The sequence below is a fragment of the Desmodus rotundus genome, chromosome 10 (genome assembly GCF_022682495.2).
Source record: "Desmodus rotundus isolate HL8 chromosome 10, HLdesRot8A.1, whole genome shotgun sequence".
Taxonomy (NCBI): Eukaryota; Metazoa; Chordata; class Mammalia; order Chiroptera; family Phyllostomidae; genus Desmodus; species Desmodus rotundus.
The window spans coordinates 40,745,797-40,764,555 of NC_071396.1; the positions used below are offsets into that span (position 1 = coordinate 40,745,797).

Here is an 18,759-nt window from a genome sequence, read left to right on the forward strand (position 1 = left end):
GGGACACATCTCACTAAGATAGCGGCCCCAAATTTTGTTCTGGATTTCTTTACTCTTTCAAATAGAAAAGACAGAGACTTGAGAAAGAATAGCAAAGGACAAGCACAAATGCAAATAATCTAAGAAAATTGTGAGAATTCACAAAAAACGATCAGGCCAGAACAAAATTAATACATCAAAATCCAAAGAACAGAAAGGCACTGCCAGGCAGATGAGACTCCAAATGTTATAAAGTCTCTTGACTAGAAAGGCAAGTTTTCCCAGTGACAGTCCTTTGACCCACACCCCCAAGTTTGGGGGTCTGGATTTGAGAAGAATCATTTTCATAAAAACCCGGGACCAGCGACTGTCTAGACAGGAAGTGATTAGAATACAAGCAAACGTTCTCACAAAGCCATGGACCAGGGGAAGAGGCATACTAGGAATGTTCCAGAAGTGGGAAGGGAGGAAAGAGCTACACGGCAGAAGAGAGAACAGAATCGGTTCAGAACCAAACACTGGGAAGCGGGTGCAGACCGGCTCTCAGGGAGCAGAGGATGAACACACACACACACACACACGCACACACACACGTGACTTCAGCCTCTCCCTCCTGTCTAGACAGGTGTGCTCCCATTTGGGCCTGAGGAGGAACCCGAGGGCTGACACAGCAGCGCAAGGTCCAACTGGAGGTGGCAGAGCCAGGGTCCATAGCTCCTACCACCAGGGCGCCGAGTTACTCCAGGAAGCCACCCAGTCCATTGGCATGTGGGAGACTCGGTGACTATGGAAAATGCAGAAGAACAGAGCTCCTGCCAAACCAAACCAAGCTATTCACACGTGTGCCTAGGACTATAAAATACCAGCCGTGCAAAGAAGTACAGGCAGATTGAAACAGTCTGGGACATTGAACTCCTGAGGCATCTTGAAACTGTACAGGAAACAGCACAGGCGTGGAAGCTGTCCGATCTGCACAGTCAGCACCGACGTGAATGACTAAGGGGGAAGGTTTGCTCCTGGAAGGGGGACTGAGCGCCCAAGCCCGTGCCAGGAAACGGAATGTGCTACCGCAGGCAAACACAAGTCACGTTTGCCAAAAGAAGGTGGCTTCTAGAATCAAGGTTGAGAAGATCGAGGAAGAAACTTGGGGCAATCTTGAAAGCAAAAGCATTTCCCGTGCACAGGCAGCACCATGTGAGCTCAGTTAAGAAAGTGCAGGCTTTTTTCTGCACCCCTTATCCCAGACGGGTTCAGAACTACTGAGTGGCAGGAGGGTGGGGCACAGGAGCAGACAGGGAATGGTGGATGTGGCCCTCCTTGGCCGCATCCACCAGGCTCGGGGGTTCATACTGCCTTGTGCAATTCTTTGTTGCCTGAATCTCATCAGACTGAGAACCCCTTCCACACGGGGTGCAGAGGGCACAGAAGGCAGCGAACATGTTACTGTGCTCACAGCTGTCTTCCTAATTATTTCCTAATACACGGCAGAGACTCAAAACTTAGAAGTCAATGAGTAAATATAATGACTACAGGGCACGCGAGCTATAGGAGGATTCCCCTTTAAGAAGATTCAGTCACATGACAGACACACCACTTCATTCTTTCATTTTATAGTTTATCACAATAAAATTTGATGAATAAGTACGCTACGGGGATTTAAAAAACAAGATAAAAAGTGCTGAAGCACTGGAAGAGAAGCTGAGGAAATCTCCCAGAAGCAGGGGTGGGAGAGGCGGAAAGGAAGCAAAGGCAGAAAAGCCCAAAAATGACAGACACAAGGACCAACCCAGGGGGCCCAAAACTTTGGGTCGCAGGGCTTTCAGAAAGACCACAGCAAGGAAAAGGGGCGGGGGGTGAGATCGCGGAGGAGCCAACTTCATTCACTGGGCAGGTATTTATGGAGCCGAGCACTCGCCAGGTGTCAGGCGCTCTTCCAGGAACAAGACCAAGCTCAGGACCACAGGCGTGTGTCTGCTGGAGGCGAGACAGAAGGAGGAAGCTCACCCAGGACCACTCACCGGGGGTCTAGTGGTCTGTCTGGGAAGGCCTCTCTGAGGGTGACAAACGGAGGAACAAGCTACCTGACATCCTGGGCATGAGCTCCAGGCAGAGGGAACGTTGAAGGTGACAGCCCCGAGGCCTGACACACCTTTTGGGTAGCAGGAACGGTAAGAGAGAGCGGAGCGGCGAGGCAGCTGGCCGGCTGGACAGGGCTCGGGTAAGAAGCTGCAGGGCAGTCGGCTGGGACGGGAGGCCTTTGGGGAAAGACTCTGGTGAGTGTTTAGAAAGATCACACTGGCTGCTGCTGGGAAGTGGCCTGTTGAGATGAGTGAGCCAGCAGGAAGGTAAGTGAAGGGACTCAGCAGCAGCCAAGAGCGAGGCAGAGGGGCAGAGCCTGAGCTGGGGGGAGGAGGAGGGGGAGAGAGATGCAGCAGGGGCAGGATTCTTCAGAGGGACCACAAGGCTGGGACGGGCACTGGGAGGTGAGTTAGGTCCCAGGAGAGTTAAGAGTGACTCCACAATCTGAACCAGAAGAACCAAGTGGGGTCGTTCAGGGAGGTGGAAAAGACTAGCGAGGAGCTGGTATGAGAGAGGAGGGTAGAAATGTTGGACTGTTAAGTCTAAGATGCTTTAAAAATATTCAAGGAGAGAAGACAAGAGGCAGTTCAAGGGGTAGACAAGGGTGGGGTTGAGGGGAGAGACATTCGCACATCACCAGAACACAGACGGCACTGAAAGCCGCGGGACTCGGCAGGTGCATCCCAGGTGCACAGAGGGCCCTCACTCAGGACTGAGCGTGGAGGCACGCCGAGGGTCAAGGGAAGGAAGCCACAGGAAACAGGGCTGCGGTCAAAACAGACGGGAAACGAGGAGTGTGTGTTTGAGGGACCAAGTGCAAAACTGTTTGGAGAAGCAGGGAGTGAGCGCCGCTGACAGACCAGGGGGGCGGAGACTGGGGGCACACCGGTGGGTCTGGGGAGGTGTGGCTCGTGGGCACCTTGACCCGAAGAGCCGCACGGGGCAGGAAGATCTGTGCAAAACAGGTGCAAGGGAAAGTGAGGCGTGTGGCAGGAACGGGGACGCACACAGCTCCCGGGAGGGGTGTCACTATACAGGGGACGGCAACACAGGGCTGTGACGGACAGTGACGCGTTCTTGGACACGTTTCTGTTTGTCCTGGAATTTGGAACTCTCTTTGCTATACCGTCTTCATTGCCTCCTTCAAGCTCAGACAGGAAGGGGCCTTGGTGTCCAGGGAAGGTTCGGAGGGCTGTCTGTGTCTTTTAAGAAGGGAGTTGCTGCAGCACATTCACAGGTGGATGAGACTGGGCCCAGAGACAAGGGCGCTTTGAAGACAGGAGGCAGATGTGAAACGAGAGCAGAAGCGCAGGGCCTGGGACGCACTGTGCGGGCGCAGACCTGGGCTGACGGGATGTTTGGTGGCACTGAGGAAAGACCCTCCAGACTGCTCTGTTTCCTCAGTGAAAAAAGCAAAGCCGGCAGCGAAGAGCGATGCTGGGAGAAGAGAGGCCAGACATCTGACAAAGGGCAGCAGAAGTGCCAGGGCTGGGCGGCTCAGTGGGTCGGACTGTCGTCCTGTGCACCAAAGGTTGCGGGTTCGATCCCAGGTCCAGGCATGTACAGGGGGCAACCAACTGATGTCTCTGTCTCTGTCCCTTCTTCTCTCTGAAGTCACTGAACACGTTCTTGGGTGAGGATTTATAAGAAAAAAGAGAGAGAATAGGAGGAGTGACAAGAGAACTGAAACCTCCTTGAGGTTGTGGCCATTGATGTAGAGAAAGGCCAGCAGCACATAAGTGTGTATTGATTTTTAATTCTTAAAAATTAAAGGTAGACAAACATGAGATACTTAGTTTTGGATACAAAACAGAACATAAATCCTTTTTTTAAAGAATTAATTAACTAATTTTTACAAAGGGAAAAGGAGGGAGAAAGAGAGGGGGAGAAACATCAATGTGTGGTCACCTCTCCCACACCCCCTACTGGGGACCTGGCCCACAACCCAGGCATGTGCCCTGCCTGGGAATTGAACGCGTGACCCTTTGGTTCACAGGCCGGCGCTCAGTCCACTGAGCCACACCAGCCAGAATATAAATCTTAACCTTGACATTTTACAAGTAATATCACAGGTGACAGAATGTGAGAGAGAAAAGGGGAAGTCAGGAGAACTACTATCCTTTTCTTAGGAAAAGTAAGAAGTCGAGATAATGCCTCCGGTTGATGAACCAAAAAATAATGGCAAAAACACATTATGCAAAGTTACAAAGATAATAATGGAAGGTCTAGAAATATTGATACTACTAAACAGGGAGATGGGAGTGTTAAATCAGACCCTTACCACAGTCACCGGCCAGCCAGTTCACCTGTGTCTGTGACTGTAAGTCATGAAATCAATAGGTATCTGAATTTGATCAATTTGTGATACAAAGATATCTATTAGAATAAACAGTTGAAAAAGCAAAAAAAGCATTGCCAAGAGATAAAACAGGAAATAGATGCTTTTCATTATTACATAGCCCATTAAAAAAAAGTTATTTCCATAAATTATTTTGACCAAAATTTCATTTAAAAAAATTCCTTTGACACAAATGTGACGCCTCGGACTTCTCCCAGGCCCGGGAGTCCCGGCGCGGGAGAAGCGGGGCCCCCGGCCCTGCTCCCATCAGCCCTTCGTGGTTCCGGTTCCGTCATTCCGGAGGAGGAAGGGGCTGTGTGTGGAAGCTCGGTCCTCACTTCCTAAAAGTAAACGAGCGGCGAGGGTCACGGGCATTCTGATGGGCATTCTCACGGGCACGATGCTGGCGCTCTCAGGCATGCCTGCGCTGAGAGAGCTCGCTGAGGCAGCATTCGAAGCCCTGACTGTTCCAAGACGAGCACAGAAGGAAGGTGGCAACCGCCTTCTTTCTGTAAATACTTTAGTACAGTCACGCTGAAGTCCACGCAGGGAATGGGTGAGCAAATCAGCATCTCACCTCGCCACTCCACCATAATCCAAACCTTCTTCTCCGCGAAACTTCACCATCAGTCGTTTCTTCAAGTCCTTCGGTCGCATCTTCATTATCTGGCGGTAAGACTCCTGCACGTCAAAACGACAGTTTTAGAGAGAAGAGCTTTTCTTATTCTAATGTAATAAAAAAGCAAGGGTACTGATAATGGAGCCTGATTCAAATAAACATTCGTTCAAAGCCAAGTTCTATCCGGTCTCTCCTCAGAATGTTTGCACAGGGTGGGGCGAAAGCAGGTTTACAGGGGTCATATAGAAAACGCAATAGTTAAGAAGTGAAAATGCAAGAATAAAGTCTGTGTTCTGCTGCCTCACGACCGCAGACCTACCTTTACCCCACCCGTACTCATCACCTTTTCTCCCGTTTCTAGCTCACAAACCACAAGAAAACACAGGCGCGCTAGGCAACACCACACCCACAGGAAACGCGCATGAGTGTGTCAGTGAGTGTGTCAGCACACGCACCAATGACTGCGGAGCAGACATCCCCGTCAGAGCTGATTTTCTCTACACAGAGCAGTTTCGGTGTGTCCTGTAGACGCTGTGTATGTTTTAACCAAAATGAAGACATCACGGGAGAGTGAAGATTAAAAGACTCCTGAGCCTGTTTTCGTATCTGAAGTGAAAAATCACACAACTCCCACTGAGTCCAAAAGCAAGCAAGGGTCTGTGTGAGACATGAAGGAGCTTACCCAAAATACAGAAAGCACGTGGCCAGCCCCACGTTCCCTCAGAGTCAGCATCTTGAGGCGAACTAGCTAAGGGTGTGTAGGTATTTCCAACTGATAGGGCGCTGCAGAATCTCTTCCTGCTCCACATTTCACGTAATTCAAGCTCCGCCATCCCGAGAGGGAAAGAAGAGGTTGAGTGGAAATGAACCTGGCCGCAAAATGCCAATAATTCAGCTCTTTTCTAATCCTGGCAACCACTTAAGACAGCCGGACAGGCCAACCCGGCATGTCGGTAGATCCACTCGTCCAACCCCAGCTGCGCAGGAGGACCAGGCACAGCCTCTGCGGTGGGGAGGAGCCGGGCCCCCTGCAGCCGGCTCGCAGGGGAGAGCCTGCGCTCGGTTCTCATCCGGTCCCATCCGCCGGTGATGGGTCGCACCTGCCAGGGACTCCACAAAGCCGGCCGGTTACGGCCCAAATGCAGCGGAGCTTCTACTTCACGATCATGTTCCTTGAGACACAGGCCCTATCTACAAGAGGGTCCTGCCTGTTCGGGGACCTGATCCCACAGGGGGCCACAGAAGGGGCAGAGAGCTTCCCAGGGACCATCTGATCTGCCTGTTTCCGGCAGAGACAACAAGGAGGCCGCTTGGCCACTGAGCCCTGCGGAGGCAGTACCATTCGACCAGGTTTCGAGCGCGGCCACGGCAGAAGGAACGACTGGGTCTAGGAATGGCAGCCTGCCGGGACGGATGACCTGCGTGACGTGGACGAGGGGTTACAGCACCCAGCTGCACCCTCTGTATCCATCTCCAGGTTTCACCTCGGAAACCATCTGAGTCTTTAAGATTTTACCACAGGAGGAAATACAGTTCCCTCGCTACACAGGCACTGGTCCTGACAAAAGCCTGCATTTCACAGAGCAGTAAAGTCAACACCTGAAACGGCAAACAGAACGAAGAGCTCGCTGCAATGCAGAGATGCTTACGGAGCAGCCCCTTCGAGCACCTCAAAAACCAAGGGCGCTGGGGTGGGGCGGGGGTGCTGACTCCTCAGGCCACGTCACCTGCTTCGTTGAACACGAATGCAGCCTACGCCTGACTGTGGGCTGCACTCCATCCCGTACCTCGAATATTTCTTCTCTGGAGACTTCGATGCGGCAATGGCCAGCTTGAGGTTGCTGCAGTGACAGCTCATGTCTGAGGACCTTCAGCTTCTGAACTAAATCTCTTTCGTATCTCTGAGCAGGAAGCTCCTCGTCCTCCATGGAGCCCTCACTGGGCAACGGCAGCGGCTGGCTGGGCTCCTTGAGTTGGCACTGGTGACTTGAGAAGAACAGAGCATCAGAGTCCCTCCAAAAGCGGCGGCCAAGGGGCTGCCAGCAGCGCCCCCCACACCAAGGGGAGCGAGAAGAGAGCTCGTCACACAGAACTCCCAGCACTTTTCTCTGTGACACATGGGCATGCAAAAACTGCTGGTGAACACCACTAGCCCAAACACAGGTCTAGGGTACAGTACAGGAGCTGCCCGCTTCCGGGCAGTAGCTGAGCTCACGTGTTATCACTGACCTCGTTGGGGCGGCCGCTGCTGTCAGCCAGCGCCCAGCCCGCGTCTGAGACTGACCAGCCAGGAGGGGGCCTCGGTGGACAGCATTAAACGGAGCTGACGTGAACCGTTTTCAAGACAGATTAGAGTGGACCGGGCTCACACACACGAGAGCAAATGACTCGGTGAGATCTGATGGCAACTAATCCTCACTTCCGAACCAGCAGATCGCTAGGCCCACTCACTAAAAGAAAACTTCAGTGAAAGAAAAGGACTAGTGCTAGCTGAGGGGCAAAATGGCACTTGTCTTGTTCAAGTTTGGCTGCTAATGCCAGCTGTCAGTGAGAAGAGCCATGGGGCGCTTCTGTTCTGAGAACACAACAAGCCTGGAGCACCGCATGGGAGCCAAGACAATTCCCAAGTCCCGGTCACCAGGAGGGACAGGCACGGGCAGAGGGCCGGCTGCGGCAGCCCTTCCAGGCGGGGATGAGCGGGCGCTAAGGGCAACCTCACTCCCCTCTTGTCACTCAGGAGCCACGCATTTCACCGCAGGGCTGCGTGTGGAGGCTTCATTAAGGAACCTGCCTGGTCCTGCCGCCTCGGGGACTTTAACTTCAGCTGCAGGCACGAAGGGGTGGCAAGAGCAGCAAGACAGGGCCTCAGTGGCTCCGGCCCACTGGGGAGTGTAAACATGCGACTGCCCACCGAGCAGTTATCACAGTTGGCTCACGCTTATTCTCCACTATCAAAACAATACAGTAGATACACTAAGAAAAATACTGGTAGAAAACAGTAAGTGATGAAGGTTAAGAAGCCAACAAAGACTGTGTGGAAGGAAGTCTTACTTCATGATGTGGTGTAGCCGCGGGTCTGTAAACTGGGTGGTTCGGTTATTGTGGTCTACGAAGTAAATCCTCCCGGAAACTGTGCTTCTGACTTCCCAGCCTGGCGGCAGTGGTCCAAGTTCATCACAATTCACACTGTTAAGGTCTCTGCCAAAACAGAAGGTACAGAGAGGTCTGTCCATCTGAGTATGGAGGTGCATGACCAAAACCTCAGCAAGAGGCACCACAGGAGTCCCTGTCAGGGTGGCCCATCCCAGTTCTGCTAAGAGAGACAGTCATGGTGCTGCTTAGCCAAACTGACACTGAATCCAGGCGTCTGTGCTGCAAGTGGCAGCGAAACCCACCAGATACAAACAAAGCTCTCCGAGCCTGTAACCACGAGAGGGAGCGTGGTCTGCCCGGGGAACAGCACTTCCCACCCCACCACGGGCCAGGCCCGGAAGGGAGCGCTCAGCCGCTGCTGCAGAGCTCCCGGCCAGAAAGGCTGCTTCACGAGTGAAAAGCCCCAGACAGCGCGAGGTTTCTAACCTGATGGGGGCGTAGGAGCCTGCCTTCGTCTCGCAGCTCTGAACTGCTGCTGGGAGGAGGCTCTCCCATTCTTCAGTTGGCTTCGTTAAGTCACTGTTTCTAATTTCAGCCTCCTGATTAATTATTTCAGTGTGACCCACAGTCGTATGGGAGCACAGCATTGGTGACCAAGACGCTCGTCTAACTGGCACAGAAGCCGGACGTTTCTGACTGCGGGACACCTAATCCATTTGCACGTAATAGTTCCATTCTAATTACAGATACCGAATCTCAACTTTAACACAGGTTGGAAATCAAAGGCAGGAGGCTTGTTCCCAGATGAAACAAATTATGAATAAAAAGTAAGCTAGCATTACTAAAAATGTTATTAGGTAGTAATGCTATTCTAAATAAAAAAAAATTTTAAAGAAGAGGAAAGAAAAAAGAAACAGCACTCGGTTACAGGGTGGGGGTACGGAGCTCTCTACCCGGGCTCAGATGTACGGCCTTGAACAAGGAATTCGTACAGAAAAGCTTCGTCTCCCCAGGAGTGGTCCCCGAGGGGCTGAGGCGATGGGGACAGTGAAGTAGAAGACAGAAAAGGTGACGGAGGCTTTCTGTTTCCTTTCTAACGCTTTATTATGGAAAAGGTAAGCATATAAAAAGGTAGAGAAGCCGTAACGAATAATCAACTGTAACAAGCACCACGGCATCCTTGTCAACCCGTCTCAGACACGCCCCTCTGTTCCCTGCCCCACCACCCCAAGCATGCGACGGAAATCCCAGAAACTGTATCATTTCACCCAGTGATATCCATAGTCAAAAAACCAAGAACACATCTTGAAGGGGGAGGCCTTTCAGGGTCGTGTGGCCTGGTTTCCAGATTCAGGCCTGCTTTCTAAAGGACCCTTGTCCCAGCAGCTGCCGCCTGGCCAGGGGGAGGGTCTGGAGAAGGCAGCAGAGCTGGGACTGACCCAGAGAGCCCGAGGCCAGAGCCTACGGCAGGCAGGCATGCTCTCAGCGCTGCCTCACGTCCAAGCTCACACCTTCCACCCTAAGGGGTCCAGTCAGGGGTGCAGACAACCACTGGAAACCTGGCTTGGTGCGCATTTGAGGAACCTACCTTGGTATCCGGGGGTCGTGCCACGTGCTAACTCCAGTCTGTGTGTGCAAAAAGTAAACTTGCCCCTGCACTGTTGTTCTTTGTTCTGCACAAGAAATTGGGGTTACAATCAGTTACATTCAATCCCAAGGAGAATTTCAATCAGTCCTCTGAGCACAGAGGCTAAGCTTCCTTTCGACACTGTCTAAAACCACCCAGAAAAGGACGGGAAGGGCAGTGGTGTCGTAAGCCCCACACAGGCGTCTGGGCCTGTCTTCCTCTCTCCGGTGCACACGTGGTGGCAGTGCTCTCGTTGGCCAGAGCACCGGATGGGCCTCAGTTTGTGTATCCACCACCTCGGCACCAGCCTCACCTTGACCTCACCTTGACCTCTGTTACCTGCACCTGCTCTTCCTTCAGGTATGATCCGCCACATCTATACCACATTCCTCCTTCACTGGGTTCGCCCTCTGCGGCTGTCCAGCGATCTCTTCTCTTCACCCATACCCCACCCTGTCCTCTCCACGTTCAAACCACAGAGCACCACAGACCCCCTCATCTAGCCCTCTGTCCTGATTTTCCTGGGTATTCACTTGCCTAAAATGTCCACGCAATTGCTAAATGGGAGACTGGTACAGTTGCTGACAAATTCGTGACGAGCAAGATTTATCTTTTTCCACCTTTGACCACCTTTCTCCGGTCACTCGTCTTTACACCAACACAACCATCGCACGCACAGCTCTGCAAGCAGCCATTCAGGCCTGGAGGGGTTACTACAAAGCGTTCGAAAACTTAAAGCTCTCTGACACGTTATAGAGAACGCTCAGGATGGCAGGCGAGTTCTCTCACCGTAACCCTCGGGCAGTTCTGGTGACTGGTGGCCGTGTGGTCGGTTCTGCGGCGTCTGGAGGGACCCGCGGATCTCGGGATTCCGCAGTCGCTGTGCCTGGAGTCTTTGATCTTGAGTCGGGGACTCCCCGAACCTGCAGTTCCCGCCCCCAGCAGCAGCACCGGTACTGTCTGTGTATGGGGCGGGCTCCTCCATGAAGCAGCTGAGCGGCCGTCCGGGCCCTGAGTCTTCGTACAGGGTTCTGGAAGGGGCAGAGCACAGCACGCGTGGGCACACCGGCCGAGGACAGGACCTGAGCTTTCAGCGTAGTACTCTCCCATCCACTCATCCTGCTTTTCTTCAACAATTTACAGTGTCCCAAGTGCTTAGCTTCTTAAATTCATCCCGCCCTATGTAAACAGAAAGACTTTTTCACAGGTGGCCAAAGGGAGGCACAGGTGGAGTGCCGCTGACACACCTGCAGGGCTTCACGCACGGAGAGAGCTGACCCACTGCACAACACCATCCTTGGGCTCCACGGAGCTCATGAGATGAGATTTGAATTTTCCTTATTTAAAGTCAAATTCAAATATTCTGTGTTCCTTTTTATTCTCCTCTTTAATAAAACTGGTTACACAAAACAGTGCAATGACTTTAAAGATCTTCACCCCCTGAGCAATTATGAAGACAATTTACCCTAATAGGCTGTTTTCCCTTAGAAGCCATACTTTTAAAAACACATCTCACACTTCAAACGTGTTCACCGACTGGGCGAGGGATCTCCCGGACTCCTCGCTCCGCCACGGCGCTGGCCATCTTGTGGCTACCCTTCCGACGCCCCCTCCCCACTGGGCACTTTCCCATCGCGCCCTGAAGTAGTCAGTCCAGCACACGCCTCTACAAGATACAGACCTTCCCTGTCATCGTGCCTCAGAAACGCGCCACGGTCTCGTAGAGGCCATCGAACACCAGTCAGGGTGCGATGTCCCCAGTCAATCCGGTCCTCAGACAGGATCCGAGTGCGGCCCGCACCGCGAGCGCGCAGCGGGTTTGCCTCTCACGGCTTTAACGGCCAACTCACGGGTTCTCTCCCTTCCTCGTGAGCTACCCATTCTCCTAGCACGTGTGGGAGAAGACGCTGGGCTGTCTTCTTCCCCCTACCGAGGGCCCCTTCCAGATGGTGCCAGTCGCATCCCCTTGGGATTGGGCAACACTCTCTCCCGTCCCCCAGATTTCCAAGAGGAAATGTCGGATTACCCGTAATTATCACCCAGCTTTGTTAATTCACTGGGGATCACAAAATTGTGACAGTGACCAATGAGAGTTTTCAGGGGTTTTTTAAAAAGTGTTTTAGGGTTTTTTTCTCTCCCTGTGCCATAAGGAGCACATAGCATTCATCTTTAACAGATTTGATGTGTACCAACCCCTTAGTCATAATTCTTCCTGATGCTCAAACTGTTCCGTCTTTGGCCAGTGGGAACCTCTTTAAATTGGATCCTGAGTCTTCCGGCCACGACCCCACCAGTCCTCACGCTTCCTCTACGAACAGGGAAACTGGTGCCAGTTGCACCCCACAGCCCTTCCCTGCACCTGAAGCACTGAGCCAGGGAAGAGGTGGGGAGGGCGGGCCCAGAGCGGCAGCGCCCACGGGGATACACACCCTTCGTTCTCTAAGAGTCCTCGGCAGTCCACCACAGACCCTCCAGGGCCCGTTCTGTCCCGTGTCTGCAAGCTGACTAAAACAGAAAGGAACGCCTTGAGTTAAAATCCAGGGGCATTTCATACAGCTGTAATCACAGTGAGCCATTGCGAACCCATAATTTATGCACAATATTGTCTTTTAAAAGCGAGGCATGTGCATACACACACACACACATGCCTAAGCTTTCAAGCAGGAAGCGTGTTACTCCAGTAGCTACACATCACCACATGTTGCCCGGAACATCCAGCACGCGTGGAGCAGAATGAGGTGCTGTTTTTCATACACCCCGTAAATATAACAGAACACAACATTCACTTCCTCTAAGTTACCTTATTCTGTATGGAGATTTTGACTTATGTTTAATAAGGACACAGAGAGCCCTTTCATTACTGCAAGGTCTAGATGAAGCCAAATATTTTATTCTTGGCCACTACTATGAACAACAAAGACATCTGTAAAATTGTTCCCAGTTATTCATTTTTCCCTCCACAAAGAAAAGAAGAAATCGCAAACCGAGAAGCACTCAGTGAGAAGTTTTTCATTGTGGCGGTTTTTAGGGTGCATACTCACTCTTCATTATCTTGGGTCAAGTCTGCGCAGGACAGTACCTAAAAGATCTGGGGTCGCTCTGCTGTGCTGCTGAGATACTACATTTTCCCTGATTCCTTGCAAGGCACACAACCAGCACACAACATTTTAGAGTTTCCCTGAAATGCCAATAAAAACTGGGTGCAGAATACAACGGGCTATTCAACAGATAAATCACCTCCCAGAGGATCGCACCAGGCAACCCTCTGCAACATCAGCACATTCACTTGGCCGTTCTAAATCAGTCGGCCCCCTAACTCTGTAAAATCGTGTTACAGGGAAGTCTTCAGAAGTCACTCTTGCTTTTTACATATCTGATGGGTTTTCCTGAAGAAGTTACTTCTCAACTCTCGCATACATGGCCACCATTCTTATCATCTACCTCTGGATAACAATGAATGACAAGTTAATTATCCATTCTGTGATGATTAAAATGACATTTAAAATTGTAACTCTAAATCCTTTTGTTCCTGAGTCCTTTTAACTCAAGTCGGAATGATAGGCTGAAGAGCATTAGCTAAAATAGTACAAACTACGCGAGAGCAAACTTCTCAGTGCTGAAGAGGTGGCCCTGTGTGTGGCTCGTCCTTCGCAGGACGTCAGCGTGTCAGCGCTTGTGTAAGTTTTCTCAGTGGTGAGAGCTGAATGGTAAGTTCTGTAAAAGCATCTCTTTATACAGATGAGAAAGTTCTTACCCACTATTTGGCCACGAACTGCATCAGTATCTGAGGGATTTAGTTTGCATAGATCCAAACGCTGGTCTGCAAACAAACAATTCAAAACTTAACCCAGGGAAACATTAACTAGGGAGGAGGGCAGAATTCTGCATTCAGTATTAAAAGAAAAAAATGACTCCTGATAAGCCTTCTTCAGCTGCACTAAGAGGCAGGAGAGCGTTTGGTTCTTACATCCAGTATCTTTCAGTCTGCTGATGGCGTTGGAGAGCAGCCGCACACAGCCCAGGAAGCCGGCTCCCTGCTTCTTGTGGATCTTCTTGTGGTTCCACACGCTGATGGTTATAGAATCGCTTTTCCCAACATATCTAAAAACAACATGCAACTCACTTTTAATTGTGCTTTTGAGTTATGAGAGCCCACTGTGATTTTACCTGCTGACTTGTTAGTACAGAAGAATCCTTTTAAAATAATGTTGGTTCTATATACCACATGTAGCAAGCACTCAATAAATATGTCTGCTAACTTCGACGGGCTGGGAAAAGAACTATAACCAGTTATGTAAGAAGCAAACGCAGATAACCACATGAAGGAATAATCTTTGAACAGAGATTTGTTATATTTTATTAGATCCAAAGGGCAGTGACATGATTCATAAATTCCCAGCGATGTCAGGCTTGCTAGTTTACTTTTTAGAACCTCACCTCAGGAGATGTCTATTGACATTATGGAGAGAGGAAGGGAGAGGGAGAAAGTGAAAGAGAGGGAAGGGGAGAGGGTTGGAGAGAGACAGAAGAGAGAGAAACATCAATTGGGTGCCTCCCATAATCTCCCCAGCCGGGGATGGAATCTGCAACAGAGTGCTGTGCTCTGACCAGCAACTGAACCCCCAACCTTTCGGCCAGCCGGACGGCAAGCCCCCGGCCAGGGCAGGCTCGCTGCCAAGCACTAGTTTACAACAGAGGACCGCCTACAGACCCACAGATCCATCCAGAGAACCCCAGTGGGCCCCAACTCAGACACTCGCCCCCACCCCGTACTCTCAGTGCAAGTCAGCCACAGAGGGGAGCGCTCTGCACAAGAACTGACAAGCACTTCCCAGGCCCCTAACGGTACTTCAGCACAACCGAAACTGAGTTTTAGACTCCAACTACTAACACTCCCACCCAAGTCCAGTACAACCTGGTTAATAAAAAACCAACAATCATGCAGTATTACTTTGACAAAAACTTCCTAGCAGGGACCTGAGAACATAGGTGCACATAAAATAGAGATTGTGAAAGTGCGATCGGTTTTATGAACAAATATAAGAAACCGCCTGATGGTAATAGATTTATATACACTCAATTATACCAAAGTATGTTGTCTCTTACAGAAAATACATTTGTACTAGAGAACAGTATTTAAAAAGCAACAGAAATATGTGCAATATGTATTTGCATAATAAGTATGTATAATAATGTACTTTCAAAGTAAAAACTCCACAACCTGGTTTAGGGTTTCACTGAAACAAATGAACAAAAAAGGCAGCGTACAGGAGACCCGGCCATGGCCCTTTTCCCCTGTTAGAGTGGCCCGCAGATTGAGAAGTTACAGAAGATCGCAATTACAGAAGCAAACCAGAACGACCTACGAAAGTGGCAAACACGAGAACTCCCAAGTACGTGAATTCTAAAAGTAGGTAGTATTTACTTAGCCATCTACTCTCGTTATCAATAACAAGTTAGAAGTCCTGTTTTTAAAAGAATGAAATGCTTCTCTGAAAAGCTAGATCCCAGCTTCCCTGCCGCTCCCCTAACGGCTCGGAGAACACGTCACTCACAGGTCATAGTGCTGGTTCCACTTGGGGTCCAACGTATTTTTCACGGTGTCCGTCGAGTGGCACTGCCCAGACCCGTCCACAGCAACCTTCGCGAAGGGGTCGGGGAGTCCTGGAGGAGAGGGGACAGCCGCCCGGATGAGACTACAGGCCTATCTGCCACGTCAGAACACAATCTGGGGGCAAACGGAGCTTCAAGACCCTCTGAGTCGGAAAAGAAGACTTTCCTGGCAGATTTCTTCCTTCTAATTTAAGGATAGTTTCGATCTATTTAGCCTTCTAAGAAAGGCAACCCAGTATGACACCACCCTCAGATTTTTGGAGGCTGGAAAAGAAAACCGGGCTTAAAGAAAACTATATAAATAGGCTTACATTCGAATTCCCACTTTTGATAATCACTAAGTGTGGCTAATTAAATGGAGGAAAAGGTGTCTATAATTAATTGTGTTTGTACTCTCTAAAGAAGTCATACCTAGAAACCTTGTTGACTGACTTTGTCTATTTTATCTCTGGAAGCAAGTACTAAATTAGTTAAGTTCCTAAATGAATCAGATGGTTTAAGGTCAGAGAGAGGGCAAAATAGGCTTCAGAAACAGACCTGGATGTGAGCCGCCACTCGGGAGCTCCCTAGCTCCCTGAGGAAGCCTGTGAGCCCTGGACTCTTCCCCTTTAAGGTGAGAGTAAGAACTCAGCAGCGCTGTGTGAGGATCGGGAAGAGGGTGAAGCATTCGAGCTGCCGCACCCACTTGCAAGTAGGTGAAAGCCTTGAGTTTAGGGATGATTCCTCTCTTTAGAAAAGGATCCTCTATTTTTTTATAATTCCTTTAATTACCAGACTTTAAAAATGCGATTTAATTCATAAAATTTGACCAACAAGTTTATTACACCCAGCTATTTGATAGAAGAGTGTCCCGTCTGTATTGGAGCTGAGAACACAGTCCAGCACACAGCAATGTGTTAATGGTTAATGGGGGGACAGAGAGCGCAGGGAACGAGCGAGACAGCTTCTCCTGTGTGAGCTACACATTCTTGCCTGGCAGTAAGGAGCCTGTGCTGTATTCTACTGGGAACGAAGCTTGTCAAGCCTGGGCTCCTATTCCATAACGGGCAGGAGTTTAGGAGAACACACCCTATTGTTTGTAACAAGTTTAAAATTCAGAAATATGTGAAAATATTAGTATTGTAAGAGAGCAAAAATAGGTGTTTACTTACTGAAGAAGTCTTTCTTTGCAAGGTTCTTGGCACATAACACTAAAAACAAACAAAAAATGCTAGGGTTAGCATTTATGGACAAGATTTTCACCACAGCTAGCTGCCATGGACTAAACTGTGTCCCGTCCCCAACCCCATTCAAACGTTGAAGCCCTATGCAGTGCGACGGGATCTGGATGGAGCTGGGGGGCTTTGGGAGGGGCGTAGGTTTCGCTGAGGACCGGAGACCGGGTCTTTGTAAGACCAGACCACAGAGCTCGCTCTCACTCAGCTCTCCCTGTGAGGGACGCTGCAAGGAGCAGACGTCTGCAGGCCAGGGAGAGGCCCCTCACTGTGAACCAGCTCTGCTGGCTCCTGGATCTTAGGCCTCCCAGCCTCCCAAACTGTGAGAAGTAAATAAATGTTTATTGTTTAAGCCATCTAGTCAATGGTATTTTGTTATAGCTGCCCAAACAGAGCGAGACAATAGTCTATATTTACAAAGGAAAAAATTCTAAAAATTATCTTTGTTAATGATTGCCTTTTAAATTTAGTATTACATTAAACAAAAAATTGTCAAGTAACGAAAAAGTGTTTTCTCCTCCAGCCGGGAATCAACTATAGCAACCAAAATGTTTCAGTTCAAACTTAAAATCTTACTTAAACACATACAGATAGATTTATTAATATGCTCTTATAAATGCTTAAGATCACATAAATACAAATTCAAATTAAGTCCTACAGTATTTACCTTTTTAGCTACTGTTTTTCTTTTAAAGATTTTATTCATTTATTTTTAGAGAGGGGAAGGGAGGAGGAAAGACAGGGAGAGAAACATTAATGTGTGGTTGCCTCTCAAGTGCCCCCTACTGGGGACTTGGCCCACAACCCAGGCATGTGCCCTGCCTGACGGAATCAAACCAGCGACCCTTTTGGTTCGCAGGCCATCGCTCCATCCACTGAGCCACACCAGCCCAGGCCTTTTTAGCTATTGTCAACAACAAAAGAAGAAACAAGCATTTTTCATATTCCAATATGATACAATTTTGTAAATGAAAATAAACTTTGGTATGCTGGGCCATCATTAGGTGTTATGAAAAACAAAGACAGCATGCATGCTAAGAATTTAGCAAAATGTTGGCATATAGAAAGGATGCAATAAATGCTATTATTATTCTCTTATTCATGAGGTGGTATCAATTACTGTCAAGAAATTCTGTCGCCAAATCTGTTCCATGATTAAAGCTATTACATCAAGGGAATGTACCCCGATGTCTCCTTTACATTGCTTCACAAATTTTGCTAACTTTTAAAGGATAACGTGTTTTGTTATGAACTTTTAAGTATATTATTTAGAAAATATATTCATATAATACACATTGTTCTGCAACTTTTTTACTTAGTATATTTTATATATATAATAGCTTTGTCAAGATATAATTCATATACTATAAAATTCATCCATTTAATACACATAATTCAATGGTTTTTAGTATAGTCACAGGGTTGAACCACCATCACCACAGTCAATTCCACAACTTTTTCATCATCCCCCAAAGAAATCCCATCCCCATTAGCAGTCAAAATCATTTCACCTCAGATCCCGCCAGTCCGAGGCAGCCACTGGTCTATTGTACTCTGCGTCCCTGTGGACGCGCCTGTTCTGCACCTTTCATATAGAATAAATGGAACCAGATGATACTTGGTATTTTGAGACTGCCTTCTTTCACTTAGCATGCTTTTAAAGTTCACCCATGTTGTAGTATGAATCCACTCCTTTCCGTAACTGAGTAGCATTGCACTGTGTGAACACAGCACATCTTCTCTCCCGATTCACCGGTGGGTGCACTGGGGGCAGTGTCTGCCTGTGGGCACGGTGCAGAATGCTGTGCACACGTTGCTGTGCAGACGCACTGTTTGATTTCTCTTAGGAACCTAGGCGTAGAGCAGAGCAGCAGTGCCGAGACACCCCGGCACTGAGGAAGTGCCAGAGTCTCCGCAGCGTCTGCGCCACGTACGCCCCACCCGCAGGGCAGGGGTGTTCGGACTTCCCCGAAGCCTCGACTGATCCTTGCTATTATCCGTCTCTGGTTTTATGTCTGTGGTTTTAACTTGCATTTCTCTGAAGACTTTGAGCATCGCCTCATGTGCTTATACTGTTCTGAAGAAATTTGTTTAGATGTTTTCGCCTATTTTCAATTGATTGTTTGCCTTTTTATCTAAAGACAAAATATACTTACCTATTTACAAATATCCTCCCATTCTGTGGGTTGCTTTTTCA

At 49.3% G+C, this 18,759-nt stretch overlaps 1 protein-coding gene across 5 annotated transcripts in view; it reads right to left on the reverse strand.

Moving 5' to 3' along the window:
* Window positions 1-18,759, reverse strand: part of SMURF1 (SMAD specific E3 ubiquitin protein ligase 1) — a 103,982-nt gene that overhangs the window by 9,682 nt on the left and 75,541 nt on the right. For 4 of the 5 annotated variants that reach the window (XM_053912565.2, XM_053912564.2, XM_053912563.2 and 1 more), the window contains 10 exons: window positions 16,500-16,538; window positions 15,291-15,399; window positions 13,703-13,836; window positions 13,490-13,555; window positions 12,165-12,240; window positions 10,525-10,766; window positions 9,697-9,781; window positions 8,067-8,213; window positions 6,803-7,001; window positions 4,974-5,077 (listed from right to left, as the gene is read on the reverse strand). In XM_053912565.2, the coding sequence (XP_053768540.1) occupies window positions 4,974-5,077; window positions 6,803-7,001; window positions 8,067-8,213; window positions 9,697-9,781; window positions 10,525-10,766; window positions 12,165-12,240; window positions 13,490-13,555; window positions 13,703-13,836; window positions 15,291-15,399; window positions 16,500-16,538 (1,201 nt within the window). The remainder of the gene's footprint in view (window positions 1-4,973; window positions 5,078-6,802; window positions 7,002-8,066; window positions 8,214-9,696; window positions 9,782-10,524; window positions 10,767-12,164; window positions 12,241-13,489; window positions 13,556-13,702; window positions 13,837-15,290; window positions 15,400-16,499; window positions 16,539-18,759) is intronic. The other variant, XM_053912566.2, reaches the window with a different exon arrangement.